The following is a 20804-nucleotide window of genomic DNA, read 5'->3' as shown; positions in this document are numbered from 1 at the left end:
TGGGTATGGGAGAGACCTCCGAGTCATATGGTGGGAATGGGAAAGCCCACCGAATCATAGGGTGGGAATGTGAGAGACCACCGAGTCATAGGGTGGGAATGTGAGAGACCACCGAGTCATAGGGTGGGACTAGCGGAGACCACCGAGTCATAGGGTGGGAATGGGGGAGATCACTGAATGATAGGGTGACAATGGAAGAGACCACTGAATTACAGGGTGGGAATTGGACAGACGACTGAAACACATGTGGGAATGGGAGAGACTCTGATAGCAAATTGGCAACACTTTACCACAGGGACTGCAGCATTTGGAGAGCACCCAGGGACAGGCGATACATGCCAACCATGTTAATAACATCCATACTTGAAGAATGAAAAGGTTGATTGTCCTGTTGTTGGTTGTGTGCGAGTGCTGTAGAAAACTGAGGAACTGGCAACAGATGTGTACTGAGTACGGTCTGAGTTGACAGTGCCTTGCAGCAAGTTTCCAGTCAGAGTTGAGAGGTGGAACAAATAATTCCGAATAAGTGAAAGGTATAAATCAGAGATCAGCAAGCAAGTTCCAACTCACAAAGAAGGTAACAAAGTGGCTTTGTTAGCTCCACAGAAACAGTGAACATCAGCTGAGGATAGGGATCTCAGCCTTGACATTCAGAGACTGTACAAAGAAATGTACAGCACAGGAACAGGCCCTTCGGCCCTCCAGGCCCGTGCCGACCATGCTGCCCGACTAAACTACAATCTTCTACACTTCCTGGGTCCGTATCCCTCTATTCCCATCCTATTCATGTATTTGTCAAGATGCCCCTTAAATGTCACTATCGTCCCTGCTTCCACCACCTCCTCCGGTAGCGAGTTCCAGGCACCCACTACCCTCTGCATAAAAAACTTGCCTCGTACATCTACTCTAAACCATGCCCCTCTCACCTTAAACCTATGCCCCCTAGTAATTGACCCCTCTACCCCAGGGAAAAGCCTCTGACTATCCACTCTGTCTATGCCCCTCATAATTTTGTAGACCTCTATCAGGTCTCCCCTCAACCTCCTTCGTTCCAGTGAGAACAAACCGAGTTTATTCAATCACTCCTCATAGCTAATGCCCTCCATACCAGGCAACATTCTGGTAAATCTCTTCTGCACCCTCTCTAAAGCCTCCACATCCTTCTGGTAGTGTGGCGACCAGAATTGAACACTATACTCCAAGTGTGGCCTAACTAAGGTTCTATACAGCTGCAACATGACTTGCCAATAAGGCAAGCATGCCGTATGCCTTCTTGACTACCTTCTCCACCTGTGTTGCCCCTTTCAGTGACCTGTGGACCTGTACTCCTAGATCTCTTTGACTTTCAATACTCTTGAGGGTTCTACCATTCACTGTATATTCCCTACCTGCATTAGACCTTCCAAAATGCATTACCTCACATTTGTCCGGATTAAACTCCATCTGCCATCTCTCCGCCCAAGTCTCCAAACAATCTAAATCCTGCTGTATCCTCTGACAGTCCTCATCGCTATCCGCAATTCCACCAACCTTTGTGTCGTCTGCAAACTTATTAATTAGACCAGTTACATTTTCCTCCAAATCATTTATATATTACAACCAGCAAAGGTCCCAGCACTGATCCCTGTGGAACACCACTGGTCACAGCCCTCCAATTAGAAAAGCATCCTTCCATTGCTACTCTCTGCCTTCTATGACCTAGCCAGTTCTGTATCCACCTTGCCAGCTCACCCCTGATCCCGTGTGACTGCACCTTTTGTACTAGTCTACCATGAGGGACCTTGTCAAAGGCCTTACCGAAGTCCATACAGACCACATCCACTGCCCTACCTGCATCAATCATCTTAGTGACCTCTTCGAAAAACTCTATCAAGTTAGTGAGACACGACCTCCCCTTCACAAAACCATGCTGCCTCTCACTAATACGTCCATTTGCTTCCAAATGGGAGTAGATCCTGTCTCGAAGAATTCTCTCCAGTAATTTCCCTACCACTGAAGTAAGGCTCACTGGCCTGTAGTTCCCTGGATTATCCTTGCTACCCTCCTTAAACAGAGGAACAACATTGGCTATTCTCCAGTCCTCCGGGACATCCCCTGAAGACAGTGAGGATCCAAAGATTTCTGTCAAGGCCTCAGCAATTTCCTCTCCAGCCTCCTTCAGTATTCTGGGGTAGATCCCATCAGGCCCTGGGGACTTATCTACCTTAATATTTTTTAAGACGCCCAACACCTCGTCTTTTTGGATCTCAATGTGACCCAGGCTATCTACACACCCTTCTCCAGACTCAACATCTACTAATTTCTTCTCTTTGGTGAATACTGATGCAAAGTATTCATTTAGTACCTCGCCCATTTCCTCTGGCTCCTCACATAGATTCCCTTGCCTATCCTTCAGTGGGCCAACCCTTTCCCTGGCTACCCTCTCGCTTTTTATGTACGTGTAAAAAGCCTTGGGATTTTCCTTAACCCTATTTGCCAATGACTTTTCGTGACCCCTTCTAGCCCTCCTGACTCCTTGCTTAAGTTCCTTCCTACTTTCCTTATATTCCACGCAAGCTTCGTCTGTTCCCAGCCTTTTAGCCCTGACAAATGCCTCCATTTTCTTTTTGATGAGCCGACAATATCTCTCGTCATCCAAGGTTCCCGAAAATTGCCGTATTTATCCTTCTTCCTCACAGGAACATGCCAGTCCTGAATTCCTTTCAACTGCCACTTGAAAGCCTCCCACATGTCAGATGTTGATTTGCCCTCAAACATCCTCCCCCAATCTATGTTCTTCAGTTCCCGCCTAATATTGTTATAATTAGCCTTCCCCCAATTTAGCACATTCATCCTAGGACCACTCTTATCCTTGTCCACCAGTACTTTAAAACTTACTGAATTGTGGTCACTGTTACCGAAATGCTCCCCTACTGAAACATCTACCACCTGGCCGGGCTCATTCCCCAATACCAGGTCCAGTACCGCCCCTTCCCTAGTTGGACTGTCTACATATTGTTTTAAGAAGCCCTCCTGGATGCTCCTTACAAACTCCGCCCCGTCTAAGCCCCTGGCACTAAGTGAGTCCCAGTCAATATTGGGGAAGTTGAAGTCTCCCATCACCACAACCCTGTTGTTTTTACTCTTTTCCAAAATCTGTCTACCTATCTGCTCCTCTATCTCCCGCTGGCTGTTGGGAGGCCTGTAGTAAACCCCCAACATTGTGATTGCACCCTTCTTATTCCTGATCTCTACCCATATAGCCTCACTGCCCTCTGAGGTGTCCTCCCGCAGTACAGCTGTGATATTCTCCTTAACCAGTAGCGCAACTCCGCCTCCCCTTTTACATCCCCCTCTATCCCGCCTGAAACATCTAAATCCTGGAACGTTTAGCTGCCAATCCTGCCCTTCCCTCAACCAGGTCTCTGTAATGGCAACAACATCATAGTTCCAAGTACTAATCCAAGCTCTAAGTTCATCTGCCTTACCCGTAATACTTCTTGCATTAAAACATATGCACTTCAGGCCACCAGACCCGCTGTGTTCAGCAACTTCTCCCTGTCTGCTTTGCCTCAGAGCCCCACTGTCCCTATTCCCTAGTTCTCCCTCAATGCGCTCACCTTCTGACCTATTGCTCCCGTGCCCACCCCCCTGCCATACTAGTTTAAACCCTCCCGTGTGACACTAGCAAACCTCGCGGCCAGGATATTTATGCCTCTCCGGTTTAGATGCAACCCGTCCTTATATAGGTCACACCTGCCCCGGAAGAGCTCCCAGTGGTCCAGATAACAGAAACCCTCCCTCCTACACCAGCTGTTTAGCCACGTGTTTAGCTGCTCTATCTTCCTATTTCGAGCCTCACTGGCACGTGGCACAGGGAGTAATCCCGAGATTACAACCCTCGAGGTCCTGTCTTTTAACTTTCTGCCTAGCTCCCTGAACTCCTGCTGCAGGACCTCATGCCCCTTCCTGCCTATGTCGTTAGTACCAATATGTACAACGACCTCTGCCTGTTTGCCCTCCCCCTTTAGGATGCCCTCTACCCGTTCGGAGACATCCTGGACCCTGGCACCAGGGAGGCAACATACCATCCTGGAGTCTCTTTCACGTCCACAGAAGCGCCTATCTGTGCCCCTGACTATACAGTCCCCCATTACTATTGCTCTTCTGCGCTTTGACCCTCCCTTCTGAACATCAGAGCCAGCCGTGGTGCCACTGCTCTGGCTGCTGCTGTTTTCCCCTGATAGGCTATCCCCCCCGACAGTATCCAAAGGGGTATATCTGTTCGAGAGGGGGACAACCACAGGGGATTCCTGCATGACTGCCTGCCCTTTCTGGTGGTCACCCATTTCTCTGCCTGCACCTTGGGTGTGACCACACTTATATAACTGCGATCTATGACACTTTCCGCCACCTGCATGCTCCTAAGTGCATCCAATTGCTGCTCTAACCGAACCATGCGGTCTGTGAGGAGCTCCAGTTGGGTGCACTTTCTGCAGATGAAGCCATCCGGGATGCTGGAAGCCTCCCGGACCTGCCACATCTCACAGTCAGAGCACTGCACCCCTCTAACTGACATTGCGTAAGTAAACATAAAATGGAATCAGAGAATGGTTACAGCACAAGAGGAGACCACTTGTCCTGTCATGTCTGTACCGGCCCTCTGAGGTACATTTTCCATAATGCCATCCTCCCACCTTTTCCTCTAACCCTGCACATTCTGCCTTTTCAGATAATAATCCAATTCCCTGTTGAAAACCTGGATTTTCCCCCTGTTGCCATTCCTTCTTTTCCCAATAAAGTCTGTGCCCTCTGGTTCTTGATCCTTCTGTCAATGAGACCAGTTTCTCTCTATGAACTCTATCCAGTCTCCTCATGATTTTGAACACCTCTAACAAATATCCTCTCAACCTTCTCTTCTCCAAGGATAACAGTCCCAATCTATCTATCTAACTGAAGTTCCTCATCCCTGGAATCTACCGAGTGAATCTTTTCTGTGCTCTTCCTAATGTCTTCACATCCCTCCTAAATTGTGGTGCCCAGAACTAGACACAACATTCCAGCTGAGGCTGATCCAGTGTTTTATATAAATATAATAACTCGTAAGGAAGCTGTCGGTAACAAAGATGAATTTTTTAACGTATTTACAATTATAGGCTTAGCTCAGTGTCGACCGTGTTGTGGGGGGGTGCGTGCCGGGGAGGAGGTTGGGGGGGGGGCGGTTTGGGGACGGTGCGTGCCGGGGAGGGGGTGTCCGCCTGGCCATGTGCCAGCTGGCAACAGTCGCGACCATGCAGCCCATGGCACCAGGCTGGGGGGGGGGGGGGTGGTGGGATGGGCGATGGTGACATGTCGTCTATCCCCCCCATCACCCGCAGGCCGTCATGTTTGGTCATCACCCTGCGATGTTGCCCGCCGTGGCGGAAGCCGCACTTCTACATGTTGACCTGAGGGAGCTGGAGCAGGAGCGTGCCAGGGAGGCGGCGGAGGCTGCCGCAGAGGAGTGTGCCGCAGGGAGGCAGTGGCAACCGCCGAGGCTGGAGGGCCGCCTGCACGACAGGACGAGGAGGAGGAGGTGGTGATGGTGCCACGGCGTCGGAGACGCCCGATGAGGCCCCGTGTGTACCGGCCCCGCTCATCATACCTCAGGACCTCATGCAGGCATTGGTACATCCGTGCAGTGACAGACGCCCTGTATGCCATTGCGGACCGCTACATCCAGTTCCCTGTGGACCGGGCCAGCCAGTTTGCCCGGGCAGCGGGCTTTGCTGCGGTGGCCAGGATGCCCATGGTTCAGGGGGCGATCGATGGGATGCACGTCGCCGTGCGCCCACCTGCGGATAACAGGGCCGTGTTCACAAATAGGAAGGCTATCTATTCCATGAACATTCACGTGATCTGCGAGCACCGCATGATGATCCTGCGCGTCCGCGCCCGGTACCCGGGCAGTGTACATGACTCATTCGTATTGGCGCAATCTTTCATCCCCACCATGTTCGAGGGACGCCCCCCCCCCCCCCCCCCGACTGAGGGCCTGGTTGCTAGGCGACAGGGGCTTCCCGCTGCGGTCGTGGCTGATGACGTCTATACGGAGGCCACAGACTGATGCGGAGAACCGCTACAACGATGCCCATGCAGCGACCAGGGGTGTGATAGAGAGGTGCTTTGAGCTGCTAAAGATGCGCTTCAGACATTGTCCAACGATGTAGAGCCCAGAGCTCATCGCAGGGTGGATTGTCATCAATGCCTGCGAGATGCCTGGACCGCTCTGGAGGGGCCCTCCAGTACCCATCAGATAGGGTCGGCTGCATCGTTGTGGTCTGCTGCGTCATGCACAGTATAGCCCAGCAGAGGGGCGATGTGCTGCAGGCAGAGGAGGGGCGAGTGGAAGAGCAGCAAGACGAGGCGCAGACCTCCTAGATGAGGAGGACGGGGGCAATGGTCAGGACAGACGGGCTGGACATGGACGGGAGGCTGCTCACCGTTACCGACTGGGCCAGCGGGCACGGGACAGGCTGATAGCCGCTTTGTTCATGGACTAGGGGGGCGTGGGAATCGCCGAGTATGGGCACAGACTGCACACTACGGCACCAGCCTGCCACCCTCACCCCTCCCACCCACCACCAACCACCCGCACCCCACCCACCCACCAGCCTACTACCCTCACCATGCCCACCCAACACCAGCCACCCGCACTGCACCCGCATGTACAGCACCCCTCCATTGCACATCCACCAGCGACACAATGGGCCGGGCTCACACGGTCGCCGGTGGAAGCGTGTCTATTGCAGGCCATGGAGGATGGCGACAATCCACCCTGCGATGAGCGCTGTGCTCTACATCGTTAGACAATGTCTGACCCATGGCCACAGTACCACCCTCCACCCGGACCGTCCCTGCATGCGGCCGTGACACTGCAGCGCACGGTCCCGTCCTCTGCCCGGGGGGATGGCGAGGATGACTCGGGGGGGGGGGGCACACTTTCTTCCTCTATTTCCTTCTCCCTGTCATAACCCCCATGAGGAGCATGGGGAAACCACTGTTAATCTCCTTGTACGACTCATGGAGTACGAGCTTCCCAGGCAGGGGACAGGTGAAGCTCGTGAAAGACTACACATGCGTTCAGTATACGGGCTCCAGTCTTCCAGGCCCACATCGAAAGTTTCCAGCTTACTTGAACTTTTATGTCTACACGTTCCAGGATAGTAATCATCCAGGGTGGCTAGGCTATTCCACCAGTGAGTCTGGAGTTCCCTTTTGTCCTCGTCGCCAGTTTAGTAACTTGAGGAAGCCAGTGGTACTGTAGCAGGATTTATTGAACGATACAATATTCTGCAAAGGGCAGTAACTCTCTCTCAACCCAGTCCTAGTTGGGAGAACCAGTAACTCAGGGCCCTGCTTGGGCCCTTTTTCATGTGTAGTCTTTCACGAGCTCCAGCTGGGCAGCCTCTGCCCCCTGCCTGGGAAGCTCGTACTCCATGAATCGTACAAGGAGATCGACAGTGGTTTCCCCATGCTCCTCATGGGGGTTATGACAGGGAGAGAGAGATAGAGGAAGAAAGAAAGAAATGAGAGGGCCAGATAGAAACAGCATGAGATAGAGTGATTCCAAGAGAGTGTCTGAGAGAGGAGGAAGAGTGTGCATGAGGTAATTAGAGACAAGGAAACAGACAGAGAGCAAAGCAGGGATCAATATAAATATTGTTTGATACCCTGGGCGAGTGCACGGTCAGTTCCAGCCCCACAAATTCCAGAATCTCAACAAAGTTGAATTAACCAATAATTTGTGTATTTTCCTGAGATCTTTAACCCTTGACTGTTCCAATGTGTTACAGGCACCAGATTTATAAACAAAATATCAAGAAACCTTATTTATAACAAGAGTAAAAGATGAACATGTAATGGAAATAAAGGTACAATGGTCTACTAGTCTAACTATTCCCCAAACCCCGTCTCATCCTCCACCCAGACACGCACAAGACAGGCACACAGTGAAGGAAAAGGTTAAAAAAAAACAGGTGTAAGGGGTATGAGAGATGTGAATATCTCCGCTGCTGAGGTTGTGGTTTTGTGGTCCGCGATCTTTCAAGGACGCAAAGTGTCAACCTCCTTGGTGGGTTTGCTTTTCCTACTGGTTGCCTTCAATTAGAACATGGAGGCAGTCGAATTCCCTCCAGAGAGTCGCTTCACCTGAGGATTTCACCAGGTTTTTAAACAGCCCCTTATTCCTGCAGGTGGCGCTGGACTAGGTTGAACTGACTGTAGAGAGAAAGGTCTCTAACCGCAGGTCATCCGTTGAGAAAAGTCAGTTTGAGTTCCCCAGCCTTTTACTCAGACGTGGAACATTCACAAACCGGCTGGAGGGTACTTTAATCGCTAGCCTTAGCTGATAGAAAGAGTGATTTACATCACCAGCCCTCCCAAACAGAGATTTTAGATTCTCACAGACCTGACAACTGCCTGCAGGCTTTTAAATAGGAGGGACTTCCCCAGGCTTGGCTGGAACCCAGTTTAAATCGACAAGCTGGGAGAGAGATCTGCTTTGAGATGCCTTCCAGCTTAAATCCCATAAGTGAAACTAAAAATAAAAGGGCTTGCCTGTCTTCTCCAGAACATTCTGAAGTGCTTGACCAATTACCAGTGGAAATATGAAAATGTCTGGAATTCCAGAAGAGGTGATAGCCGAGTCCATCAAAATGACATCATGGGCTATGCCACAGAGCATACTGAATCCAAGAGAATTGCCGGAACAGTCCACATAGCAGCTTACAGCGGGGGGTTCAGTTCAAAATCAAAAGTCTTTGATTTTAAAACCAGCCAGCAGGACAGGCAACAATGGGAGGCAAGGATTAGACAAGGAGTAAACAAGTTCCTTACAATGTAGGCCAGGCGCTTCCATTCATGATCTAAGTTCAGTGGCGGTTGAGGAGATGTGAATGATTGAGTGATTTCCGCTGTGGGGGGGGGGGGGGGGGGGGGGGGTGTTGACCACCCTTCTGCTGTCTTGTGCTGTTCAGGCCATTACCCCAATAGCCCCCTTATTGCTTCTCCAGGCCCCCACCCTTCCCGCCATGGGACCCTTCCACTGCAGCCAAGTTGCTGCAGGGATGGAGAGCTGCTGGCCAGTTCGATTGAGGGTTCGAAGTCATGCCTGCAGCCACTTAGCCCTCATTGAAGTATGAAATGGCTGCTGGGTACTCATTGAGTCATTGGGGATGTGATGCCCACCGATTCTTCGGATGGTGGGAAGCAACACCCCACCATCCGAGAAATCCTGCACGTCCTCTTATTTGTCCATAACAATATGGCAGATTAAATGAAAAATGAAATGAAAATCGCTGATTGTCACAAGTAGGCTTCAAATGAAGTTACTGTGAAAAGCCTCTAGTCGCCACATTCCGGCGCCTGTTCGGGGAGGCTGTTACGGGAATTGAACCGTGCTGCTGGCCTGTCTTGGTCTGCTTTGAAAACCAGCAATTTAGCTTGATCCTTCCGGCTCATAATAAGCCAACCAGATTGGGCACTTAGGTGACTGTTTCATGTGAAAAGCAGATACGTACCCCTGGGATTTTTTGCCATCATGTTGTATCTGTTATACTTTGGGAACTAGGTCACAAGATTCTAGAGTCCGGATTCTGCAGCCCATTCATAATGTTTTTTTATTCTCTCTGTGTTTCACAATTGTTGGCCTTAAGTCCCAGCCCTGACAGTAAAACTGCAGCAAATTTCCATCACCACAGGGATGGTCCATTCTTCAGTCTAACACACCATTTTACAGACTTTACCAAAAGAGCCTCAACTATAACCCGGGACTCAGCCGGCTTAGCCAAAACCTGGTGTTACGGTGGAATTTCTAAACGCACCTCCAAGTCTGGACTCTGGGAACAACTAGTTACGGTGAACTCCCAGTAACTCCCAGTTCCAAGTTTGGATCACTAACATTCCGGGAATTACCTTGGTGCCTCTTGGAGTTAAGGGCATTTTGCCAGAAAAAATTATAGGAGCACTAAAAATTGTGTCTCTCCATTTACTTTGATCAGTTTAGCTTATTAATAATGAAAAACCTTGACGATGGGACAAAAGAGTGTTTGACTGACAGTCAATCAGACAACCTCGTGGTGGCGAATGTGATAATGGGCACGTTGGTCAGGCGTGTGGGGTTGGGATGCTGGGAGGTGCAAAGGTCACGTATGACATCTCCAGCAATAATCCAATCAGAGTTCAGGATCCTTGTTGCCACCGGGATTCTCTGAGCCGAACCTCCAGGCAGTGGATTGTGATTTCAGATACAGTCAAGAACAAGAACAAAGAACAGTCGGGTGGGATCGCATCAGTTCACGGTTAAAAGAGGGTCAGGCTGGCTAGCTTTTCTGTTTGATCTCTGGGCTTATTCCATTACCGGATAATATCAATAATGGGGGCATGTTGGCATTGAGCATGAGCCATCTTGGTGAATGTGCACAAACATGACGAGTATTGTGAGCTGTGCTGAGTTTGAACTCTTGTTTCCAGCCTGATAGCTGCTGGTATATAGGTCCATGGTCTTCCCTCCATGTTAAGCCTAGGCATCACGTGCTTGGCAGGTTATTCAACCACATGGGCATCACTGCTGACCTTCATTGACCATCATTGTTGTTTTAACAGCTTGATGTACACAAATTGACTGTCACATTTTTGTAACATTTCAAAAGCATTTCATTGGCTGTCAAAGATCTTTGAGATGTCCGTGATTCTGAAAGACACTATAAATGCGAGTTTTTTCCGTGCACATATATTATTGCTGTGGTCACTGTTTGGAGTCGCTCATGGATTTTTCTTCTCCAGGTATTCCGTGTCCTCGTGTACATGGTGATGGATGGAAGGTACAAAACCAGGAGCAATATGCTAACATTTCAGGTAAAGTACCTCATTTCAGAGTCACTCATCAACAACAGCATGGACCACAATCCCTGCTGTTCTTTGCTGATGGCCCATTGGATTGAATTCTGTACCACACCATGACGTGGCATGAGTTGGCAGCTGGCACGTACCGCCCACGACGATCTCCTTGATTTCATCACAGATCTATGTACCCATTTCTCGGATCTGTTCCCTAACCTCTGCCTTTAATGCCTTTGTTCCCATTAACCCCCCCCCCCCCCCCGCCCCCCAACTTGCCCTGGGCATTTCCCTCGGTGTGATCGAGGGTTTCACTTCCTTCAGTTCAGCAGGATGTTTATGATGGACAGCTGGTTCAACCGTCACTGCCCAATTTGACTGGACCACATAAAGCACGGTCAGTGCCTATGATCCTAAAATATCTCATTCTGCCAGGACCATGTTGGGAAGTAAAGACAAATCTTCTCTTCTCTGCCCACTGCAAACTATACACCTCTCCCCAGCCCCCTCTGCAATCACCTCCAGGAAGCAACGCAAGGAGCTTGTGTGTCACTAAGATTGACCGTCCAATCAGCTACCTCTGCTTTCCCTCTCTCCCCAGATCTAATGGAACCAAACCTCCGACAGGTTCCCCTGCAGTCCTAGCCCTGGGCTCCCATTTTCTTTAGTTTCTCTCCTACCTCCTCTTCAAACTCAGTTTGACCCCGAGACCCAGCTCCTTCTCCTTCGACCCTCCGCTCCTGATCCCACACTGCATGATAGTGTTAACGATTCTCTCCTTTCAGCTTCAGTCCTTCACCTTTCAAACCTGCCTCACTTCCAACTCTTCACAAAATCACCCTTGATCCCTCTGTCCTTGCAAACAACCGTCCCAACTCCAGCCTCCCTCTGCTCTCCAAAGTCATAAAATCATAGAATCCTTACAAAGCAGAAGGAGGCCCTGTGGACCATCGTGTCTGCACCGACCCTCTGAAAGAGCACTCTACCCAAGGTCAGGCCCCACCCTATCCCCGTAACCCAGTAACCCCACCTAAACCTTTGGACACTAAGGGACAATTTAGCATGGTCAATCCACCTAACCTGCACATCTTTCGACTGTGGGAGGAAACCGGAGCAGCTGGAGGAAGCCCATGCAGACACAGGAAGAAAGTGCAAACTCCACACAGTCACCCAAGGCCGGAATTGAGCCTGGGTCCCTACTGCTGTGAGGCAGCAGTGCTAACCACTGTGCCACCCTTGAAATGTGTTCCTGCATCCCAAAGCTGTGAATCCCCCCCCCAACGAGGCTTCTGCCTCTGCCACAGTCCCACAATGGCTGTTATCAAAGTTACAGATATATATTAATAATAATATTTATTAGTGCCACATGAAGGCTTACATTAACACTGCAATGAGGTTACAGTGAAAATCCCCTAGACGCCACATTCCGGCGCCTTTTCAGGTACACAGAGGGAGAATTCAGAATGTCCAATTCACCTAACAGCATGTCTTTCGGGACTTGTGGGAGGAAACCGGAGCACCCGGAGGAAACCCACGCTGACACGGGGAGAACGTGCAGACTCTGCACAGACAGTGACCCAAGTCGGGAATCAAACTGGGGTCCCTGCCGCTGTGAAGCAGCAGCGCTAATCACTGTGCTACCATGCCGCCCTATCTATCTATCTATCTGATCTGACTGATTGGGCTTTTTGGTTGGCATGGACCAGTGTGGGCCGAAGGACCCGTGGGTAGCAAGGTAGCATAGTGGTTAGCACAGTTGTTTCACAGCTCCAGCATCCCAGGTTCGATTCCCGGCTTGGGTCACTGTCTGCGTGGAATCTGCACGTTCTCCCCGTGTGTGCGTGGGTTTCCTCCGGGTGCTCCGGTTTCCTCCCACAGTCCAAAGATGTGCAGTGTTAGGTGGAGTGGCCATGCTAAATTGCCCTAGGTTAGGTGGGGTTACTGGGTCACGGGGGTAGGGTGGAGGTGTGGGCTTAAGTGGGGTGCTCTTTCCAAGAGCCGGTGCAGACTCGATGGGCCGATTGGTCTCCTGCACTATAAAGTCTATGATCTCTAATTCTATGACCTGTCTCCGTGCTGTAGATTCTCTAGCTCAATGATTCTAGGATTGTGGTGATATATCTCTTCTTATCATTCTTAGCCTAATTGCAGCTTTTGACATGGGTTGACCGCACCATCCTCCACCTCCTTGTGTTTTCCAGCGTCCATGGTTGTATCGTAGAATGTCCTTTCATAGTTTCTCTTCCCACTCCCGCACCAGTATGTCACAGTTTCCCACGGGGCTGAGATCCTCCGCCAGCTTTTGTTACCATTGCTCCATTGCTGTCCTGACCAGCATCCGATTTTTAATCCCTCATAAATTTTATTCTCTGTATAATCCTCCAAGAACTCTTTATTCCTCCATCTCTGGGCTCTTGTGCACCCCCACTTCCTTCACCCCATCATTGGCGACTATCCCTAGGCCCAAAACCTCCGAATTCCCTCCCTAAACTTCGCTGCATCTCCACCTCTTCACACCTGTAAGATGCTCCTTAAGATTCACCTTGTGGTCCGAGATCCTAACCCTAATATCTCATTCCTTGTCTGGTTTTGTCTGATTATACTCCCATTAAGCCCTTTGGCATGATTTATTAAAGGGTCTTTTTAAATGCAGGTTATTTCCATTGTCTCCAAATTCACAGTTTTACAAAATGGAGGTCTTCAAATCTATGTCACTGAATTGCAAAAGCATTTCGGGCTAAGTTTAAGATCTCGCACACCCTTGCAGTTCCCACAGACATTGATTTATTTCACTCAGTGAGAAAGAGGAATGCAAGAATCTGTGTAGCATCCTCACACTAAAATCACTGATAACTCTTGAGTGTGATTGTTCTCCCTTGATAGAAGGGCAGATCAGTGTGTTCTGCCAGGCAGTCGTTTCAACAGGACCATAATTCCTGTTGCCTCTTCAGATGTGCTGGGTTCTGAGTTGGGCCTATGCCTGTGCTGGAAGCTGCCTGAGCCTTAGAAGAGGCCTAGTTCCTGATCCACATTTCAGATTAGGAGACAACTCCTCCCGGTTTCTGTGATGAAGGTTGCAATAGTCCACCAAATACCCGTGGGTCACCTCAGGACTGAAAGAGAGAATGTTAGAGATCTGCAAAGCCCCGATGTCAGGACAGTTAAAGTTTATCAAAGCTCTATCTTTCCTCACAGGTTTTAATCTGCTCAGGAGGTTCTCCCTCTTTAAAACACCGGCAGTGAAGAAAATCAAGAATCCAACGGGATCTTTAATTGTGAAATTGGGAAAGCTGTCCCTCGTCAGACCCACTGAGTAAGTCCGATTTCTGCAATGTTGTGCTGACAGCAGGGTTAGCCGAGTGCTGGACTGGGGAAATGTCGAATGGGGTTGCAGTTCAGAGTGACACAGCTCCTCAAAACAAACCCGGTGAAGCTGACTAATGATGGAGAGTTTCCCCGAGGTGGTGGAAGGTGGTGGCGCTGGGTTTCTTGCCTGCTGTAACTCTGATGCTAGAAGTGTGGAAAATCTACATCCCAATGGCGCAGATCTCCCATACCCCCTGGGAGCAGTGCCAGGTTGTAACTGTAACCCCAATCCTAACTAGGGGTCAGGGACAGGCTGAGGTCCTCAAGCTCACAGATGGTCCCACAGCCCCATGGAAGTGAGAAGTCACATTGCCTCTGTTGACCCTGTAGTATCAGAGGGCTCAGTGAAGGAGTCTGAGGACCAATGTACCTCAGCACTTCCAGCTAGAGAGGAACACTCCATCCATTTTCTGGTCACAGTTTATGAGTGTGAGCTGTAGCATAGAGCCATGGAGGAGTATGGAAACCTGGAGCTACCATTCTACTCACAGGGGAATTTCTGTCTCTCTCACTCACTCATGGATTTCTAAGGCAGCTGCTGGGAAAAATAGGAGCTGACCTCACTGCAGGAACTGTCGCTTGGAGTCAGATCAGTTAGCCGATCTAGAAATTAATCAAGATCATCAAGGTCTTTCATCTCTCACTATCTGTGACAAATTGTGCAAGGGGCGGCACAGTGGTTAGCACTGCTGCATCACAGCATCAGGGACCCGGGCTCAATTCTGGCCTTGGGTGACTGTCTGTGAGGGTTTCCTCCGGGTGCTCTGGTTTGCTCCCACAGTCCAAAGAAGTGCAGGTTAGGTGGATCGGCCATGATCAATGGATGGGGTCATTGGGATAGTGTGGGGGTGTGGACCTCGGCAGAGTGCTCTTTCGGAGGGTTGGTGCAGATTTAATGGGCCGAATGTCCTCCTGAGGCACTTTTGGGATTCTATGAAAAAAAGCATTTCATACACACGTCCCCACCTGCTGGACCCTCTGATGGGGTATAGTTGACAATGCTGTCACCTGGGTTTGCGACTTCTCTCACTGGGGTCCCTCTCCTACACTCCTGCATCTGGGCAGACTCCGCTAAACCTTTGATGGTTTCTTGAAGTGGAAATGAATTTTGCAATTCTCCTTTAGTCATTAGTGCTTGCTAAAGACCCAAAATCTGAATGAACTGTAATATAATCTCACCTTTACACAGTGTTGCAAAGTTAAATGCAGTGTTTCATCCTGAGGTTATTCCTTGGACTGTGTTAGAATAGTATTCTACAAATGGGGCTGGTTTAGCACAGTGGGCTAAATAGCTGGCTTGTAATGCAGAACAAGACCAGCAGTGCAGGTTCCCGTACCGGTCTCCCCGAACAGGTGCCGGACTAGGGGCTTTTCACAGTAACTTCATTGAAGCCTACTTGTGACAATAAGCGATTATTATTAAATGGTGGCGATTGCCTTATTCTTGCTTCCAGTTTTATTCTTGTCATGTGATTTTCACAAGCAACCGAATTCTCTTGATTTTCTTAATCTGTAATAAATCTGATTAAGTAACTTAGCCTGCATACATAGAAATTTTTCACCTATTGGAAGAGTAAGGCGTGCATAGACGACTGGCTGACTGGCAGAAGGCAGAGAGTGGGGATAAAGGGGTCTTTTTCAGGATGGCAACCGGTGACTAGTGGTGTGTCTCAGGGGTCTATGCTGGGACCACAACTTTTCACAATATACATTAATGATCTGGAAGAAGGAACTGAAGGCACTGTTGCTAAGTTTGCAGATGATACAAGATCTGTAGAGGGACAGGTAGTATTGAGAAAGCAAGGGGGCTGCAGAAGGATTTGGACAAGCTAGGAGAGTGGGCAATGAAGTGGCAAATGAAATACAATGTGGAAAAGTGTTAATGTGTTAAAAGGTTAATGTGCAGGTTCAGTCGGCAGTTAAGAAGGCAAATGCAATGTTAGCATTCATGTCAAGAGGGCTAGAATACAAGACCAGGGTGTACTTCTGAGGCTGTATAAGGCTCTGGTCATCCCCCATTTGGAATATTGTGAGCAGTTGTGGGCCCCGTATTGAAGGAAGGATGTGCTGGCCTTGGAAAGGGTCCAGAGGAGGTTCACAAGAATGATCCCTGGAATGAAGAACTTGTCGTATGAGGAATGGTTGAGGACTCTGGGTCTGTACTCGTTGAAATTTAGAACGATGAGGGGGGATCTTATTGAAACTTACAGGATACTGCGAGGCCTGAATAGAGTGGATGTGGAGAGGATGTTTCCACTTGCAGGAAAAACTAGAACCAGAGGACACCATCTCAGACTAAAGGGACGATCCTTTAAAACAGAGATGAGGAGGAATTTCTTCAGCCAGAGAGTGGTGAATCTGTGGAACTCTTTGCCGCAGTAGGCTGTGGAGGCCATGGGCGGGATTCTCCCGTACCCGGCGGGGCGGGGGTCCCTGCGGGACGGAGTGGCGTGAACCACTCCGGCGTCGGGCCGCCCCAAAGGTGCGGAATCCTTCGCACCTTTAGGGGCCAGGCCCGCACCTTTAGGGGCTAGGCCCGCCCCGGAGCGGTTGGCGCCCCGCCGGCTGGCGTGGAAGGCCTTTGGCGCCACGCCAGCCAGGGCCGAAGGGACTCCGCTGGGCGGCGCGAGTCCGCGGGAGCGTCAGCGGCTGCTGATGTCATCCCCACACATGTGCGGGGGGGGGGGGGGTCACCTACGCGTCGGCCATGGCGGAGGCTGATGGTCGACGCGGAGGAAAAGAGTGCCCCCCATCACGGTGGGCCCCGATCACGGGCCAGGCCACCGTGGGGGCACCCCTCGGGGCCAGATCTCCCCTTGCCCCCCCCCCCCCCCCCCCCCCCCCCCCCTCAGGACCCCGGAGCCTGCCCGCTCCGCCAGGTCCCGCTGTTAAGGGACCTAGTTCAATTTACGCCGGCGGGACTGGCATAGAACCAGCGGGACATCGGCCCATTGCGGGCTGGAGAATCGCCGGGGTGGGGCCCGCCAACCGGCGCGGCGGGATTCACACCGCCCCTCGGCGATTCTCCGACCCGGCGGGGGGGGGGAACCCCCCCCCCCCCCCATATCATGTCCCCTTTACAACTTCTGCCACTTATCTTGAATCTATGTCCCCTGGTTCGCGAATTCTCCACCAAGGGAAACAATTTTAATCTGTCCACTCTATCTCTTCCCCCTCATAATTTGGACACCTCAATTAAGTTACCCCTCAGCCTTCTTTTTTCCAAGGAATATAATCCCAATTTATCCAATCCCTCCTCAGAGCTACACTTTTCAAGCTCTGGCAACATTCTTGTAAAGGTCCTCTGCACTCTCTCCAGAGCAATTACGTCCTTCCTGTAATGTGGTGATCAGAATGGTACACAATACTCCAGTTGTGACCTCACTGTTTTATACAATTCCAACATGTCGGGCGCGATTCATCCAAAATATTTTGAAGTTAATTTGTGGCGGGTTTTTCAGGGAGATTCCTGCCGGCTCTGTTGGCGAGTTCCCCACTGCTATTCAATGACACTTAGTCTCTTTTTGGGGCCCTGGAGAGTTTCTCACTGGTTTAGAACATAAGAACTAGGAACAGGAGTAGGCCATCTGGCCCCTCGAGCCTGCTCCGCCATTTAATGAGATCATGGCTGATCTTTGTGGACTCAGCTCCACTTTCCGGCCCGTACACCATATCCCCGAATCCCTTTATTCTTTAGAAAGGTATCTACTTTTTCTTAAAAACGTTTAAAGAAGGAGCCTCAACTGCTTCACTGGGCAAGGAATTCCAGAGATTCACAACCCTTTGGGTGAAGAAGTTCCTCCTACACTCCGTCCTAAATCTACTTCCCCTTATTTTGAGGCTATGCCCCCTAGTTCTGCTTTCCCCGACCAGTGGAAACAACCTGCCCGCATCTATCCTATCTATTCCCTTCATAATTTTATATGTTTCAATAAAATCCCCCCGCATCCTTCTAAACTCCAATGAGTACAGTCCCAGTCTACTCAACCTCTCGTCATAATCTAATCCCATCAACTCTGGGATCAACCTAGTGAATCTCCTCTGCACTCCCTCCAGTGCCAATATGTCCTTTCTCAGGTAAGGAGACCAAAACTGAACACAATACTCCAGATGCGGCCTCACCAACACCCTATACAATTGCAGCATAACATCCCTAGTCTTGAACTCCATCCCTCTAGCAACGAAAGACAAAACTCGATTAGCCTTCTTAATCACCTGTTGCACCTGCACACCAACTTTTTGCGACTCGTGCACCAGCACACCCAGGTCCCTCTGCACAGCAGCATGTTTTAACATCTTACCGTTTAAATAATAATCCATTCTGCTGTTATTCCTCCCAAAATAGATAGCCTCACACTTGGCAACATTGAATTCCATCTGCCAGACCCTAGCCCATTCACCTAACCTATCCAAATCCTTCTGCAGACTTCCGGTATCCTCTGCACTTTTTGCTTTACCACTCATCTTAGTGTCGTCTGCAAACTTTGACACATTGCACTTGGTCCCCAACTCCAAATCTTCTATGTAAATTGTGAACAACTGCGGGCCCAACACTGATCCTTGAGGGACCCCACTAGTTACAGGTTGCCAACCAGAGAAACACCTATTTATCCCCACTCTCTGCTTTCTGTTAGTTAACCAATCCTCTACCCATGCTACCACTTTACCCTCAATGCCATGCATCTTTAGTTTATGCAGCAACCTTTTGTGTGGCACCTTGTCAAAAGCTTTCTGGAAATCCAGATATACCACATCCATTGGCTCCCCATTATCTACTGCACTGATAACGTCCTCAAAAAATTCTATCAAATTAGTCAGACACGACCTACTCTTTGTGAACCCATGCTGCGTCTGCCCAATGGGACAATTTCCCTCCAGGTGCCCCGCTATTTCCTCCTTAATGATAGATTCCAGCATTTTCCCTACAACCGAAGTTAAGCTTACCGGCCTATAATTACCCGCTTTCTGCCGACCTCCTTTTTTAAACAGTGGTGTCACGTTTGCTACTTTCCAATCCTCTGGGACCACCCCAGAGTCTAGTGAATTTTGATAAATTATCACTAGTGCGTTTACAATTTCCCTAGCCATCTCTTTTAACACTCTGGGATGCATCCCATCAGGGCCAGGAGACTTGTCTACCTTTAGCCCCATTAGCTTGCCCAATACTGCCTCCTTAGTAATTACAATCATCTCAAGGTCCTCACCTATCACATCTTTATTTCCATCAGTCACTGGCATGTTATTTGTGTCCTCCACTGTGAAGACTGACCCAAAAATCCTGTTCAGCTCCTCAGCCATTTCCCCGTCTCCTATTATTAAATCTCCCTTCTCATCTTCCAAAGGACCAATATTTACCTTAGCCACTCTTTTTTGTCTTATATACTTGTCACAAGGACTTTAAACTAGCAAGCTACTAAAAAAGCTATAAAGAAGAGTAAGGTAGACTATGAAAGTAAACTGGCTCAGAACATAAAAGCAGATAGTGAAAGCTTTCACTATCTGCTTTTATGTTCTGAGCCAGTTTACTTTCATAGTCTACCTTACTCTTCTTTATAGCTTTTTTAGTAGCTTTCTGTTGTCCCCTAAAGACTTCCCAGTCCTCTAGTCTCCCACTAATTTTTGCCACTTTGTATGTTTTTTCCTTCAATTTGATACTCTCCCTCACCTCCTTCGATATTCACGGTCGATTTTTCCCCTTTCTATCGTCTTTCTTTTTTGTCGGTATGAACCTTTTCTGAACACTGTGACAGATCGCTCGGAAGGTTCTCCACTGTTCCTCAACTGCTTCACCATGAAGTCTTTGCTCCCAGTCTACCTTAGCTAGTTCTTCGCTCATCCCATTGTAATCGCCTTTGTTTAAGCACAAAACACTAGTGCTTGATTTTACCTTGTCATCCTCCAACTGTATTTTAAATTCCACCATATTGTGGTCGCTCCTTCCAAGAGGATCCCGAACTATGAGATCATTAATCAATCCTGCCTCATTACACAGGACCAGATCTAGGACTGCTTGTTCCCTTGTAGGTTCCATTACATACTGTTCCAGGAAATTATCCCGGGCACATTCTATAAACTCCTCCTCAAGGCTGCCTTTACCAACCTGGTTAAACCAATCGATATGCAGATTAAAATCTCCCATGATAACCGCTGTACCATTTCTACATGCATCCGTTATTTCTTTGCTTATTGCCTGCCCTACCATCCTGTTACTATTTGGTGGCCTATAGACTACTCCTATCAGTGACCTTTTCGCCTTACTATTCCTGATTTCCACCCAAATTGATTCAACCTTGTCCTCCATAGCACCAATATCATCCCTTACTATTGCCCGGATGCCATCCTTAAACAACAAAGCTACACCACCGCCCTTACTGTCCATTCTATCCTTTCGTATAGTCTGATACCCTTGGATATTTAACTCCTAGTCGTGACCATCTTTTAACCATGTTTCAGTAATGGCCACTAAATCATAGTCATTCACGATGATTTGCGCCATCAACTCATTTACCTTATTCCGTATACTACGAGCATTCAGGTAAAGTACACTTATGCTGTTTTTTATGTCTTTGTTATGAATCCTA

At 49.3% G+C, this 20804-nt stretch overlaps 1 protein-coding gene across 6 annotated transcripts in view; it reads left to right on the top strand.

Moving 5' to 3' along the window:
• Positions 1–20804, top strand: part of col16a1 (collagen, type XVI, alpha 1) — a 779331-nt gene that overhangs the window by 103969 nt on the left and 654558 nt on the right. For all 6 annotated transcript variants that reach the window (XM_072502210.1, XM_072502224.1, XM_072502220.1 and 3 more), the window contains exons 3-4: positions 10804–10875; positions 14053–14170. In XM_072502210.1, coding sequence (XP_072358311.1) covers positions 10804–10875; positions 14053–14170 — 190 coding nt within the window. The remainder of the gene's footprint in view (positions 1–10803; positions 10876–14052; positions 14171–20804) is intronic.

This window comes from Scyliorhinus torazame, chromosome 1 (assembly GCF_047496885.1).
Source record: "Scyliorhinus torazame isolate Kashiwa2021f chromosome 1, sScyTor2.1, whole genome shotgun sequence".
NCBI lineage: Eukaryota > Metazoa > Chordata > Chondrichthyes > Carcharhiniformes > Scyliorhinidae > Scyliorhinus > Scyliorhinus torazame.
Note: the sequence above shows the minus strand (reverse complement) of the source record. Positions and strands in the feature narration are given on the sequence as shown.